This window comes from Gouania willdenowi, chromosome 13, assembly GCF_900634775.1.
Source record: "Gouania willdenowi chromosome 13, fGouWil2.1, whole genome shotgun sequence".
Lineage (NCBI taxonomy): Eukaryota > Metazoa > Chordata > Actinopteri > Blenniiformes > Gobiesocidae > Gouania > Gouania willdenowi.
The window spans coordinates 22,087,842-22,103,469 of record NC_041056.1 but is presented as its reverse complement, the minus strand read 5'-3'; the positions used below and the strand labels follow the sequence as shown (position 1 = coordinate 22,103,469).

At 38.5% G+C, this 15,628-nt stretch overlaps 1 protein-coding gene across 2 annotated transcripts; it reads left to right on the top strand.

Moving 5' to 3' along the window:
* The first annotated feature begins 4,204 nt into the window (after positions 1-4,204).
* Positions 4,205-14,596, top strand: zbtb38 (zinc finger and BTB domain containing 38). Of its 2 annotated transcripts, XM_028464487.1 has the most exons (3): positions 4,205-4,383; positions 4,838-5,122; positions 10,071-14,596. In XM_028464487.1, exon 3 carries the CDS (start codon positions 10,071-10,073, stop codon positions 13,629-13,631), a length of 3,561 nt encoding a protein of 1,186 aa, XP_028320288.1. In that variant the 5' UTR covers positions 4,205-4,383; positions 4,838-5,122; the 3' UTR covers positions 13,632-14,596. The 2 variants fall into 2 exon arrangements, with proteins under 2 accessions (XP_028320288.1, XP_028320289.1); XM_028464488.1 differs by lacking the exons at positions 4,205-4,383; positions 4,838-5,122 and adding an exon at positions 6,712-7,427.
* Positions 14,597-15,628: the final 1,032 nt, after the last annotated feature.

Sequence of the window (15,628 nt, the reverse complement as noted above, 5' to 3'; positions counted from 1 at the left end):
GGTTTAGGGTTACGGTTAGGTTTCATTAGTCCGTAACGTAGTTTAGGAATCTACATATTAATAGCAAACTGAAGTACTGGCCAATGAGTCACGCGGCCTATCACCTGACCTGAACTGACCAGTGAGGGGCGCTACCTACGGGTAGAATGTCAGCATATTGATACGTCTACGTGCGGATAGCCACTGCCTATTATTATTTATTTTAATTTGTAGGCATTTTTCTGGCTTCTGAGTTTATTGTTTGTTCTGATATTAACTTTCTGTTTAGTGTTATGTTGGTAGTCTATGTAGGTGTTTTCCCCGGCTATGCTCTTTGGGTTTAAGCTCATTTCTGAATTTACAGCCTCTCCCTGTCTTGTCAGTGTGTATACAGTGTATAATACAATACATGCTATATGAACCAATTTCCACCACTCACAGCCTCCTTCCTCCACCAGTGAAGCACCAGTTATCATAAGAGATGCTAGCAGAAAGCTAACACAAGAGGAAGGTGAACTTTTATTAGGTTATTTATTTCAGGCTCAGTAATTGTGATTAATTGTAATTGAAATTTAGTAACCGAGAGCATAACTGTAATTGACATTGTGAGGATAAAAAATAATTGTAATTAAATTGTAATTGGAAAATAATGCTGGTCACTGTAATTATAATTTAATTGTAATTGAAAACGTAAAATGTATTTGAGCACAACCCTGGCATGCACCACAGTCTCTGAAGTCATCCATGACATTTACCAATATTTTACCCGTACTCCAAATGAAGTTTTGCCCACTGAAGAATTGTCCAAACTGGCAACGCAGTCACGAGGACTACTTTGCCTGTGATTTTTCAGTATTTCATAAAGCCACGGTGTCCTGCTTAGTAATTATATTGACTACTCGCTTCTGAGTCATTAAAAAAAAGGCCGAGCCAAGCTTCTCATTATTCACAGACAACAACTGCAGCCTTAACCCATTGGTGACGTTTCTTTGTCACAATAACTAAAAACGTTTATGTTCCTAAATCGTGACCCCCTCCCATTAAAAACACTCAGAGCTGTCCCATAAACCTACTCTGCATCAAAAAGGTGATTTTTGTGGTTTGTTTTGTCACAGTATCTTGCGTTCATGGCAAGGTTTCTGCGTTGTTTTTTCCATTGCCCCCCCCCCCCCCCGTCTCTCCGCCAGTTGTCATGGGAACACTTCTGCGTCCAAAATGGCGTCCGTGCTCAAGGAGCAGCTGTTTCAAATTTGTGGTCAAGGTCCACCACCACCTAGCTAAGAGTTCCTTCAACTTGAAACTACAAAAAATGAGGTTAAGTAGGCCTATACTTTGTATGATTTAAAACAACTTAAATGATACAATCAACATGTATGTAGTTAATAAATGTCCTCATTGAAAAAGCAGTTTTGTCTGGTATATTTTCTGTATTGTCTTTGACTTGCGTAGGTGGCAAAAGGACTAAAGGACTAGTCTTTAATACTCAATTAAAAATGTAGATACTTGAATAAAGAATGACTGGTAAAAGTACTGAAGTTCCTCCCTTACTTGAATAGAAATTAAAAAAAATAAAATAAAATAAATACTTGCTACTAAATGTACTTAAGTTAAAAAAAAAATAAAAAATTTAAAAAAAAAGGGGGAAGTAAAACAAATTTCCCTTCAATAATAACCAATAATAATAAAACAGGGTTTTTAAACCAGCAAATTCTATATATTAAATTTTTTATGAATTTTTACAAAACTGGTACATTTAAACAAGTAAAATCTGTTACCTTTGAACACCTGGACATTTTAGCACTCATAATAAATACAATTTGTAAATACAAATAAGTGCAGATGCTCAAATAAACCCAGGGCATCTTTGAGTTAAAATTTTTTAAAAACTTGTAAAAAAAAAAAAAAAAACTGGTACATGGAAATAAATTAAATGTGTTACTCTTTATGAAAACCTGGGTAATTTAGCACTCACTGTATAAATGAAATTTGTAAATAAAATGTTTTAAGAAGAAAAATGTAGATGCTGAATTAAACTCAGAGTAGCTTTGAGTTTAATGTAAAAACTTGAAAATGTTAACCGTGAAACATTTTATGGTCAACATAAAATGTTTTAATTTGAGCTTAACAGAAAAAAGCTCAAATTACCAACAGTTTGTGTTTCTTAACATTGTGGCGTTATCTTCGAAGGTGTTAAAAGTAACAAACTCATTTTTAAAATGTAAGGAGTAGAAAGTACAAGTATTTGTTTAAAAAAAGTAAGAACTAAACATACAAAGTTGCCAAAAATAATAAATACTCAAGTAAAGTACAGATACCAGAAAAAAATTACTTGGTAAGTATGTCCAGGAACCACACGTTCCAGTTTATTTCTATTTGAGCGAGATCATAAATATGTTAACATTTTAACTTTATACTGTCTGCATAGATATTAGTGCAGTGCTTGCTATAGAGAGGGAGGTTTCATATTTAGCACTGTAATATAGGCTACATATATATTGTGAAAGCCTATTTTTATTTATTTTTTATTATTATTATTACTCACTTTAGTTACAAACGTTGCTCACTGAGGACACCTGCAGGTCAATATTAATGATAATAACTAACGGTATCATTGCAGTCAAAACAAATCCAATGTTGCACACTCTTGAACCAAGCAGCAGCCATGTTGAAAGTCTCAGCCCAATTTGAGCTTGATTCGCAGAGATATTTGAGCACACAGACATACAGAGATTCCTTGCTTTATAGATAGATTCTATTGGCTATTTGGCACACAGATTTACTCCACACAACTCAGATTTGACATGTTTGATGGTGTTAAGCTTGTAACAAAATAGAAAAACCTGTTCTCTACGGTAACAATCATGCTTCTCATTTAGGGCCCTTTAAAAGTGGGACACACCTGCACTAACAAAGCACAAAGGCCTCCCAGATTTAATCACTGTAATTGTTACATAATTTTATTAACTCCTAAGAAGAAAAAAAGAAGTTTAAAAAAGCTCAGTTTAAAAAGACTTCAAAGCAGGATTTATCCGTTTTATTCAGTAAGTGAACAGCTACCCATTATGATTACGTGTGTTTTTCTATTTTACTTATACAGTATATTTATATAATTAAAAAAATAGCTTAACGGGGGACTTTAGTACATAATTTAATTCTGTACATGTTCACATGAGTATGAATGACTATTAAAAAACCTTGGATCCTACTTTCATTATCAGCCAGTCTTATTTAGTTTATTGTACAATCATATAGAGTCATTTACTTAGGCAAATGTTTTTCACTTTCCATCCTTGCAGAAGATATCAGCTGTATTTTAAGGCAGAAAATTGTGGAATATACAAAGTTCCTGTGTAAAGGAAAGTCCAAATTCCTGGAGCACTTACCTGATTACAGATGTACTCCGTGGGCGAACAGTTTTTTGTTTTGTTTTTTATCAAGGGGGATGCATCCAGTGATCAACCACCCCTTTCTCACAGTTACAGTTGTGAAAAGAAGAAGATGAGATGCAAATACTTAGTTCATTCAGTTTTGCCCAAAGTGAAATTCTTAAGTTTAACATTATTAATTACGTTTACCTGACAAAGGTATTATGGAGACAGAGATTTAATTTGGATGTTGGTTACTGTGTATCTTGTGAAGTCGGGAAGGGACAGAGGATTTGGATCATCTTTTCTTTTTGTGTGACATAGTGCAGAGTTTTTGGAGTGATGTTCAAAATTGGTGTCAATCTACAGGGATTCGATATATTCATTTTGGGCGGTACCGCTCCTTGCCTTGGTTGCCAATCGCCGTAAAACTACAGGGAAGAAGAAGAATATATTCACTGTATCAGATGTGAAATTTAGCTTGTTTGTTAATGATAAGAAAATTGATTTTGGTGTGAATAATATTGGTGTTTTTTTTTGGAAAAAATTCTGTATTCATGAATGTCGTTTCTTTAAATCCAAGCCTAACTTTACCCATGTGAAAGGTGCCTTTTTGTTTGTATTTGTACTTGTTCAATTAAAAAAAAAGCGTTCGTAGTTGGCCGCCATTAGTTTGATAGTCTTGTTATTTACTTCCTGTTTACATTTACCAGTGAGCTGCTCGTGCGCCCTCTGCTGTCTCCACACACAATCAGTCAGTTATGTTTGTTGTTCCTGAAACAACCAGCAGAGGGCGCAACATGGCAATGAGAACTGGGGTCAAATGCAGAAAGGAGGAGGAGGAGGATCAGGCGAATAAAAGCCCTGGGTAACGTGTGCAAAACAAGTGCTGTAGTTCTTTCTGGTGACCATTCCTCCAGCCTAGACACTGCAACACGCTTAATCTGGATTGAAAACGTTCACGTCCGCGTGTGAGGGCATCTGACAAGTTACCTCATCTGAAACCCATGCAAGAAAGCAAGAGTAATGTGAGACAAAGGTATGCACTGTTATATCATGTTGTTTTTTTGTTTTTTTAAAGAAAATTGTATAGCCTTGTTTTTGTTAAATACTGGACTGAAGTGACCACAGAGCCATGTTCTGTGTCAAGAAACAACAGCAGCACGTGTACAGGTTTCGTAGTGTTAACTTCTCTTATGCTCTGTAATAGCTGAGTGATCTGACATGGCCGAACATATGACTGGTAGGTACATAGTGGTCTATTATTAGACTGTGATACTGCCTTTCCCAGCCCGAGTCTAGTCTGGGGGGAAAAATGTTCATTGCGTAACAATAAAGGATCTCTGTCTGAGACTTAGCCTACTTCCTGAATGCCACAGCAAACATTGAGGCCTCACATTGAAGCAGGGCGGATGCCTCCTCCATTTGTGTGCTGGAGCCGAGGAGAGCAATGTTGCATCTCGTCTGACTATCTCTTTACTTCCCTCATTCAGCACACCACCCCCTCCTTCTCAGCTCTTCTTTTGCGGGTCAGTGATGTGGAGGGAGTGACGCAGCTGCCTTTAGAAGGCAACTATGCACAACAGGAAAAGAGAATTCCAGCCAGAACCAGAGTTCACGGGCAGCAGTGGCAAGAAAAGATGGGAAAGGCCTAATCTTGGCCAAAGAAAGAATGAAAGCTGCTGGGTACTAGCAGGTCTTCTTTCCTAGACAAACACCAGAGAGAGATCCACCACGGCAGAGCGAGGCCCAGCAAGACCTTCAGCACAGACTCTTTGGTAGGCAACTCTAAGTATGATTATAGTGTATTGTGGCTGCAGTTCATGTGTATCCAGGGATGAATGTTGGAGTTTAGTAGGAGCGGGAATGCTCAAAGACTGGGATTAAGGCCTGCTCAGCCTCGTACTGCAGTGTTTGCCTGCCCGAGGATCGTCCTTTAGGCCAACGAAAGTTACTCCTGTACACAGCCCTCTGTACTTGTTTAACATGTTTATCACAACAATTTAGTTTCAGGAACAGTACAATTCGAAGGTGTGTTTTAACAGATTTAATTAATTTCTTATTTAGTCAGCAATCATCAGGCATAAATCTGTAAAGTACAGGTGAAGTGTTTTTTTTTTAATATATTTAATGTGTAGTTTAAGCGCATCAAGATAATTGTTACTTTAGGATCACAACATTTACTGTGGGAGTGGATTCTACCTAGCTCACCTCAAAAAGTGGAGGAAAAAACCTCATCCCAAAACAAACTTTCACCTCTAATATAGATGAGAAGTGAAACCCAAATACTATGGTTACGGTATAGATCAAAAGAACACCTTGTACTTCTCATTGTGGCAAAAACCTTGGGCTTTTATTTATTTATCAGACTTCTACTAATGCACTTCTTAGCTGTGAATTTGAGACCAACAAAGGCACAGACGTTCACACATGGACCAAAATAACAGGCGACTGCTATGAAGGTTCACAACTGTTACCAGGAAGAAAATGAATAGCCTCAAAGCTAAATGCTATCTCAAGCACATAGATGTTAATGAAGGGTGTTGTGTGCCAAGAAAGTAGAATTGTGACATCCAAGACCATATTATGTTTTTACTGGCATTAATGGTTGGTTGTTTGAAGTCTGGTATACCGGAACTTATAATGAGTTAGCTATGGTTTACAAAAAATTTGGAGTGGATTTTAGTGCCTCTGTGTGATAGGTACGCAACCTGTTTATCGTGTTCTCTACTTTCCAGCCTGAAAGTTACTGGCCATGTTACGGATTTTGTTTTTTGTTTTGAGATCTTACTCAAGACGTCCAAGGTTATTCATGAAACCCACATTGTAAACGTGTAACAAATACGAAACAGGGCAGTGCGGTAGCAAGACTGGGTTAGAAGGGGAAGCTTGACGCTTCTCTGACTTTTGTGATTTAGCGGCTGATTATATCTCTTGTGCGTTAACATAAGAGTAAAAGCACCTGAACTTCATTAAAGTGAGCCACTCGCTGAATGACTAGCAGCCCTACGCAGTCACATGATTCCACATGCAGTTGCTTCCGACCTCAAATGCAAGTGTAAAAGGCTCACAGAGCCATGTTGTGTTCAGCTTCCTCCCCTCCCCCAATCTACAGTGCTGACGCATGTGCTGCTTTGGCTTCAATCAGCAGCCTCTATAAAGGTAAACCTAGAGTCCCCGCTCAGTGCTGGAGTCTGTCTTTAACCTGCCATTTAGTTTACGTGTTTGTTAGCACAGTGAGACACGGTAGTGAGGACCATCTGTCCTGTGACTGACGTGTTACACAAGAGGACAGGACTCGGAGCCACCTTCTCTCGTACTCGGTATTATCCTAACCTTGGTGAATGCATCAGCACAGGCGAAAGACTCTGTGTGCATGCATCCAGCATACGGTGTAATATATTATACATTGAGGGCTTTCTTTAAAGCAGAGTAGAAATGACTTATGTACCTCATGAAAAATATATTTTCCCTTTTTTGTCAAACTACATCGTAATCATACTGGTGTGGTACTGAGGAGATTTAACATGGCATCTGTTGTACAGCAGAGGACTCTCTCTCTACACTGCTAACAGCAATGCAGCGGAGCGTTTTCTCTGAAATCCCTTACAGAGTTGGCATGTGATGTAGCACGCTGCATTTTTTCCGCTCTGTTACAGCCTAGCTTGCTTAAAGTTGTCGCTTCCTGCTTGGTGACTCTAGACTAAAAGCTATATTTGTCTAGCTAGCACAAAGGCAGAATCATGCAACTACAGCTCAGCTTGTGGTTGTATAAAGTGCAAGTTGTTCTTATAGCTGTGCTAGGACGGAGGAGGGTAGGGCAGATGCAGCGCAAGACTTGAGCTGCAGGAGTATAATCGAAGGACGCTGGAGCTGGAGTCATCTGCACACAGAGAGGGAGGGAGAGGAAGGACGACGTCAGAAAAAGCTCAGCTTCTGAGAGTGGGAGTGCTCAGCGACCATCATAGGAAAACCTACTTTTCCTCTGCCTGAATGAAACTCTCATATATTGGGCTGTAAAAGGGGCACTGCTCAACAGTTTCTTTCCTGTTCACCCTGCAAGGCTTTTTCTTATTTGAGAAGGTATGTTCGGCATGGTTTCCTAGTTCCTTTCTTTGTAAAAGTACATTTTAGAGAAATACGTGAAGGAGCTTTGGCTTTGACGTTTCGCTCTTTGTTTGCCAAAACTGCTTGTACAGTCATTTCCTAGCTTGAGGTTCAGCCACTGGATATTTTTACTTTGCAAAAAAGTTATATGTTTTCCAATTGGTTTTAAAGTAATCTGTGCATTTTGCCAAATAATTTGCATAAATGGCAAAGTCACTTATTAGCATGGGGACGCTACGACAAGCAACTGGCACAAATGATGAAAAAGTCATTTGGGAAAGTCCACAGCAAGCTAGGCCGAGGGGAGTACCTGCAGTTCAAACTGCATAAACAAAGGTTGTACTGGCACATTATTTACACTGATGTTAATATGATGAATAAGAGGGAAAAAAATTCTATAAGCAAAGCCTTATAGTCCAATAGATGCATATGAATTATCGTCAAACGAGACAAAGGCAAACCTTGGTGGCTCAGCAGGCGGCCGTGTGCTGTGGGTTCTCAGAGGGCAGGATGCTAGCGGGAGAAAGGGAACCAAATATCCAGACAGCTTACACAGGCAATCGCCATCAAGCTGAATCCCAATAAGTGCTGCGCCATAGCATGTTACCATGACAACTGAGGCCTGGCCTAGAAGAAAGCAGAAGGGCTGTTGCATTTTATCCTTTCGCATGGCGTTAAAACGTGGCAGCCATGTTTTCTTTCTTTGACAAAACAGTACATTGGTAAAAATTGCTGATATGAATGTAGACCAACCTAGAATTTAAAAAAAACACACTATCTCTTGGAATTTGTTTGTTTAATGCATTTTACCATAAATCTGTGGATCCTTCTAAAACTAATAAGCCTAATCAATTGTTAGATTCAGATAATATAAAATATTGCACACAATACTTTTTATGTAATTATTTTTGCCTATGCTGTAATATTTTCACAGGCTTGTATATATTTGTTTGTCTGTTAGCAGGAGTATTTCACGGATATTGCCAAAATTTTAACTTTGACCTTATGTCATGAAAAAGTCAGTTAAATTTAGGAGGGGATCCGGATCAATATACTGATTCTGGAATAGTTTCAACAACCAAAAAATCCCTATCGCTCATCATTGGCGAAATTTCAAAAAGTAATTTCTCGGTTCGTTATTGATCAATCTTTATTTGATTCAGTGACGGCAGGTTGGATTCTTAATTACCCCACTGAGTTTTATCCAGATCGGCTCTGGATTGTGCATATCATTGCAATTGTTAAAAAAAAATGGATACCCATACAATTGGACCAACTGGAATGTTTTTAATGAGGATAGATTTGTTACAAGCCTTTGCCAGTTATCTGGATCAGTGATGCTCATCTTGGTAAAGAGGATATAAGAGGAGTGCTCCTGATTTGAGTCTGAGAATCCAGGCCGATCAAACAAAAGAGATATTCCTCACCGTTAACAAATGAATGCATTCATTAATTTAGACCAAAAACTCCTGTATTGCTTTTACCTCACAGTAGATACAGTACATAATTGGAAGAGTGGTGGCCTAATGGATAAGGAAGTGGGCTTCTAACTGGAGGGTCATCGGTTCGAATCCCCTGTGACAGTGAGCACTGCTTCCAGGTCGTTATTGCAAATGAGAACTTGTTCTCAAGGACTTACCTGGCTAAATAAAGAATAATAATAAAAACTCCACGTTTTTGATGTGTTAATACATAGAGCAAAACAGTTACTGTTTGAGCCAGTTGTGGTTCCCATGTATGGTCCAATAGTTGATTTTAAGACTATTTATAGTATAGTTTACCCTACATGTCAAACAAAAGCCACAGATTACTATTTTATTAGTGCATCAACAAATGCATGTTCTTATTGACCACAGCATGTGTACTTCACATTTGTCACATTAATTCACAAATCATAATAATTTTTCACAACTTCGACATCCAACACATAACTTATTAGATCTCCAGAACTGCACTGCTCTAAAGTTATAACCAAGAGAAACCAAATTTTGTGACTGTGGGATATCGTTTGTACAAAAATAAAGAACAACAGTAGTTATAAGTCAGACAAGGTAAAAGACGTTGAAATACCTAATTTTGGACTAATTCTGTAAAGTGAACAACATGATTACCATCTGTAGAGCCATAAATTGACAGGTTCAAAGCTGTCTTGTGTTCTATTATAACATCTGTCAAACTGAATAAATGTGAATAAATGTTCTTTGAACTATAGATTTACTAATTATTTTTGCTACAGAAATTTAAAAAAAAAAAATTAAATCTTCATATTCTCAATTCATTACTGGCAATATTCAAAATAATTTAAGTAACTAATCCTGAATCTGAATGAACCATAATTGACTTTTAAGTAGATTGGAACAATATTGTCTAGTGAAAACAGCCATTTAGTTTTACAGTATTTTTGATAGTTATATAGTTTGAACGTCACCTGTTTGACAGTTTCAACCTTGAATACTGTTTCTCACCTCTCAGGACCTTACTGCCATCTAGTGTTAGAACAATAGAAGAGCACAATGTTAATCATATTGAGACATTACACTATGAAATGTAACATTATACTATTTAATTTTGTTCATATTCACTGTTATTGTTGTTAATTATCATTTTCTTTTCTTTTAGATGACTGTGGTGTCCCCCTCCACACAGAACCTAATGGATAGTACTCATCCACACACAGTGCTTAGCAAGCTCAATGAGCAGCGCTGTCAAGGCCTCTTTTGCGACGTAATCGTAGTGGTGGAAGATGTAAAGTTTCGGGCCCACAAAAACATCCTGGCAGCTTGCAGTGGTTATTTCAAGAAGGCACTGACCACCTCTGAGAAGTGGAGCACCGTTCAAGTGCTGGAGCTTTTGGACCTAAAGTCTGATGTGTTTGCCAGCATCCTAAACTTCATATACTGCTCCAAGGTAACATCCTCTGGCACAGAAGACACAAGAAATCTGGTAGCAGCTGGTAAAAAACTGGGAATCCCTTTTTTAGAGAGACTTACAGAACAAGAGAGACAGCATGAAATTGTTAAATTGACACACCCAAGTACTGCCCCATTGTTTAAGAAAACAAAGAAAGAGGTTCCCAGACTGGAAGATATTGACTGTGCCAGAGAACCACGCATCACTAATGCCTTCTCTATCACAGAGGAGTGTCCTGGAAACAGTCATTTTACTCCACAGGATCAAAAAAGAGGTGAGAGGGAGTCACCAGATGCGGGACAGCTTCCGTCAAACTGTCCAACAACATCCTACTCTACCAGTAATGAGACAAGGAACGCCCTCTCTGAACACTCATATGCACTAAGCACATTCTTCAATGTGGAAGAAAGTGATCTGTGTAAGAACAAAAATATTTGCAAACCAGTTTCTGAACCGGACAAACAAATCATTTGTACAAACACGGGCCCTCTTAAAAAACAGCAAAGGTGGAGAGGTCCCATAGGAAGAAGCATACTACCAAAACCTGCCGAGTCACAAACGAATAAACCAAATACCACCCACTCAATACCAACAGATGGTCTTCCTACTGCACCTTTTGCAGTTAACACACCACCTCCAATTTTTTCAAAGACAGAAATGGAAAAGCCATCACACTCAGGACCACCTTCTACTAACGACACAGTTCAAGTGGACGTAGATCCTCCAAACCTTTCTCCTCAAACAGAGGACAGCATTTTAGTCTACAGCTGTGAGCAGTGTCCAGAGATATTCACAAACAAAGCTCTTCTTACTAAGCATTTAGAGGTCCATAAAAAACGATTTGTTAGTCATTTGTTCTGTAAATTTTGTCACAAAACATTTATACACCCAAAACGACTTCGCAACCATGAACAGGTTTGTCCCAAGGCAATGAAAGATCTAATATATCAAGGACCCAGCAATTCATCAGCTAACAAGATCGAGCAGCCGTCAGAAGATGAGTTGGACCAGGAACAGCTGACATCCACTGACCAAATGTCAAAACTACTTCAATTGGGCCAATCAGAAGCTCCACAAAAAGAGAAGGCACTGAAGCTGGGTAGTAATCAAAGAAGATACAACTGCAGTATGTGTAAACGGGTCTATCTTACCCTTTCCAGCTTGAAACGACATGAGAATGTACATTCCTGGCAGAGAGCTTATCCCTGTCATTATTGTAATAAAGTATTTGCTTTGGCAGAATACCGCACTAAGCATGAAATTTGGCACACGGGTGAACGCCGATATCAGTGCATTTTCTGCCTGGAGACATTCATGACCTACTATATCTTAAAGAACCACCAGAAATCCTTTCATGGCATTGATCCCAATCAAACTGTGAGGAAGAAGTCTGCCAACGGGGGTCTAAAGGCCAGTGTTTATCCACTCAAATTGTACAGGCTTCTTCCTATGAAGTTCAGAAAGAAACGATACAAAACATATAGTCAGACGTATTCAGAAGATGTTGACAGCAATGACCAGTCTTCAGTTGAGAGCAAGTTTCTAGTCAACTCATTGGAAGAAAATAATGTGATTAGCAACCCTGACACTACATCATTCCCTTTAACATTCATGGCAACAACAACGATGGTCTCAAGTGTCATGCCTCGGATCACGGTTGACAAACCATATGACCAAAATATTGAACATCTGACCGACTCTGAAATACAGGGACGTAAAAAAGCAAAGACGGAGACAGAAGACGCTCCACTTACCATCAGCAACATGTTCTCCAACCCCAATGCTAAGTCTCCCACAGGTTACAACAATGACCCAGCAGTGCTAATACCCCCTGAGCATGTCAGTCAAAATATACCATTCCTTAAATCCCTCAACACAGTGAAAAAGTTGGGTGAGCTATCAGCCTCTGCCAAAACCGTTGACGATATGACCAATTCTATTCATTCTAGCACAGAAAGTTTGGTGCGTGATAAAACGGAGGGAAAAACTGAAACGTATATAGCAAAACCTGCATGTCCAGGTCCATCAATGGGAAGTGATGCAATGCCATTTTGTCAGATAACAGTGAAAATTGGGAATGAGGCCATCATTCGCAGACAAATCAAAGGCTCAAAGCTCTTCCCCAGAAAGAAAAGAAGAAACAGAGAAATGAGCGAGGAGCAAAGCCCAAGGGACTTTACCTCAACAATGACAGGTTCAGAGAGTCCCAGATGCCGACTTAAATCAGAGGACACACCCGGCAACAAGCCATATCATGATCACAATGACTTGGACACAGCTGATGAGCTTTGGCGACCCTACTATTCTTACAAATCCAAAAAGAAAAGAAAGAAGCTTAAATACAAACATAGAAAGGCTTTGTTTCACCACTATAATGAAGCATTAGGAGAGAAAGATGTTGCAGATGGAGCTAAACTTGATCAAATTAGTTTGCCTACAGACCAAAGCATCTCAAGCACTAGTTCAGGGCCCAGACAGTTCAGCACCAACTGCAGCCCCAGGGCTAGCTTCAACTGTGATATCTGTGACAGCTCCTTCATCACAGAGACTGGTCTGAGAGCTCATGTGACTGGTTCCCACCCATGTTTCTGCCGATCCTGTGGTAAACAAGGTCCCCCCAGTGAGGCACCTGTAGGTGGTGATTTTGTCTGCAGCATGTGCATGGAAAACGGTTCCTGCTTTGATAACGCATCCAGGAGCCCCAACCCTGAGAAGAAGTATCACTGCTCCTACTGTCCTCAACGATTTCTGTACCTCGCCACTAAACGAAGCCATGAGAAAAAACACCAGGAAGCTAATCATCATACTTATGACGGCTCGCTATCATGTTCTAAAAACCAACACAAAGATGATAGACAACCAACTGTCAAAACAGAGGATGATGACAATCAAGAAAGCAATAACATGGAATGTGAAAAGGTGGAACAACACTTTTCCATTGATGAAACAACCGAGGAGACAACTGACCCTATGTCTCCGACTGCCTTCAAAGGTTTCTCGTATGCAAAAAATAAAAGTCCCTTATCACTAAGCAGCAACTCTCAGTTTTCTGAGACACCCCTGAAGATGAAAGATAAAACGCCAACAAAGATGAACATGCAGAACTCTTTGCACGTTATTTCAAAAAAACAGTCTTGTGATATAGACGGCAATAAGGGTGTTATCAATTCTTTTAGCCTCCTTAAGCAAAACGATCCTGAAGCAAAACGTACTTGTATGTCTACACATGTGCCAGAGCAATGGGTGTGCAAAGAGGAGACACTTGATTAAGAGTTTTTGTTTGCACGACTAAAGGGTTAGATATAAACATTGCTAAAAACAGGAGCACAAAGCTGGCAGGTATCTGGATCAGTGATCCTAATTATGGTACCATGATCATTCACACTTTATAGGCTTGTAAGAAATGTCCATCCCCATTAATGATACTGTGCGAAATGAGTGGGCACCACCATTTTTAAAAAAAACAAATCTGAGCCGTATGAGACTTGGTGGGGTAATTGACGGATCAACCCGCCTAAACTGGATCAAATTGAATAAAGATCTGTCAATTAAAAACAAGAGATGTGAGCCTTTGAAATTTCACCAATGATGAGCGATAGGAATGTTTTGATTTCTCAAACTGAACCACAATCAGTATATTGATCCGGATCTCCTCCAAAACTTAATAGAATATTCCATGGCATAAGGTCTATCTTTGGTTAAAATTTTGTCAAAATCTGTTTAGTACTTTGACATAATCCTGCTCAGAGACTAACAAACAAAAGCCAGTGAATATATTACCTCCTTGGTCGTGGTGATATTCATTTATTTTCAGTGTAAGCTGTTCATTCCACCTAAACCAATATCATGAGTGTTTTCACCTTTGTAGAAAACAATTTTTACATCATACATGATGGTCCAGATTGTATGTTGTCAGTTGTCTATGCACGTAAAGGAAAGGTGTCTGTAACCCCTGACACATCGCAACTTATTCAGAACAGAGTTTGTAATAAAAAGCTACTCTGTGTGATTACTTTCAGAGCTATACATCTCAGAGATTTTAAGTACTTATCTGGGCGTGATGAGTTGCACTTTTTATGCACAATGTGTTATATAGTTCTTTTATTAATTTCGCAAACCCGTTTTGAAACATTTATTTATACTAATTTCAGTTAATTCATAGAACCACTGCTGTTTTCCATGTTTAATATGTATAAAAATGTTAGTATTTAAATAAAAATGGTTCATATGTCAAAGATTTGTCCTGTTCTCTTTCGGCTTTAGGAGGAATTATACAAATCTGACAATCTGGCTTTCTGCGAAACATTTCATTCAAAGAATAGATGAATGATGAATGATATGTAAAGTATATGTAAGATCTGACAAATAGCAAAGTATTAAGTGACAGATATCATATTCTGCAGAATCTTTACTTTAAACTTCTGTGATTTTGTGGACTATTATTTTTATTTAATTTGGGGAAATTTTGTGGAAAAATTTGAGGGAAATGCCAGGATTTAAAAAAAAAATTCGATTAAAAATGATATAAGCATGGGAAAACTGAACCCTGCAAATTGTGTGGAGATTCATTGAATTTGTGTATTTGGATGAGGCTGAGATATCTACAGCTGAAATAATTGGTAATTTACGGGATTCATGTTGAGATTGACAAATGTGTCCTAGAGCAGCGATTCTCAACTGGTGGGTTGGGACCAAAAAGTGGGTCGCGGACCTGTACTGGGTGGGTCGGGGACAGCTGGTCTTAAAATAAATAAATACTTCTCTTGTCTTTGATGTTGGACTTGATCTTTATTTTGAAAGAAACATTTCCTTTTACAGGCATGCTGTGAAATTCATGTTGCACATGGAACTATATAGATTTATGTTTTCAATTTTTTTTTTTAATTTTAAAGATCACAGAGAACAAAAATAAAATACACACTATAATGTGCAGTTCTATTAGTGCACATATTTCTTGCAACAAGAGGATATATCAATTTGGCAAAACACCACAATAGAAGTTCCTGAGTTAACTGTGATGGGAAGACGTATGGAAGATGCGGAATTAATCAACTTACTGTAATTGTGTCTTCTTGATGATTATTTAACACCTGATGCATTTTGACATCGCTCCCCTGAGAGAATTGATCCTTCACTGTAATGGAAAAACGAATTTTAATGGCAGACATTTAAGTGAAACGTGAATTTATTACATTTATATATTGTTTTCTCAAGTGAGATGCAATGCAATCCAAATGTATTCCATTCCTAAATATTGTAGGCCTTGT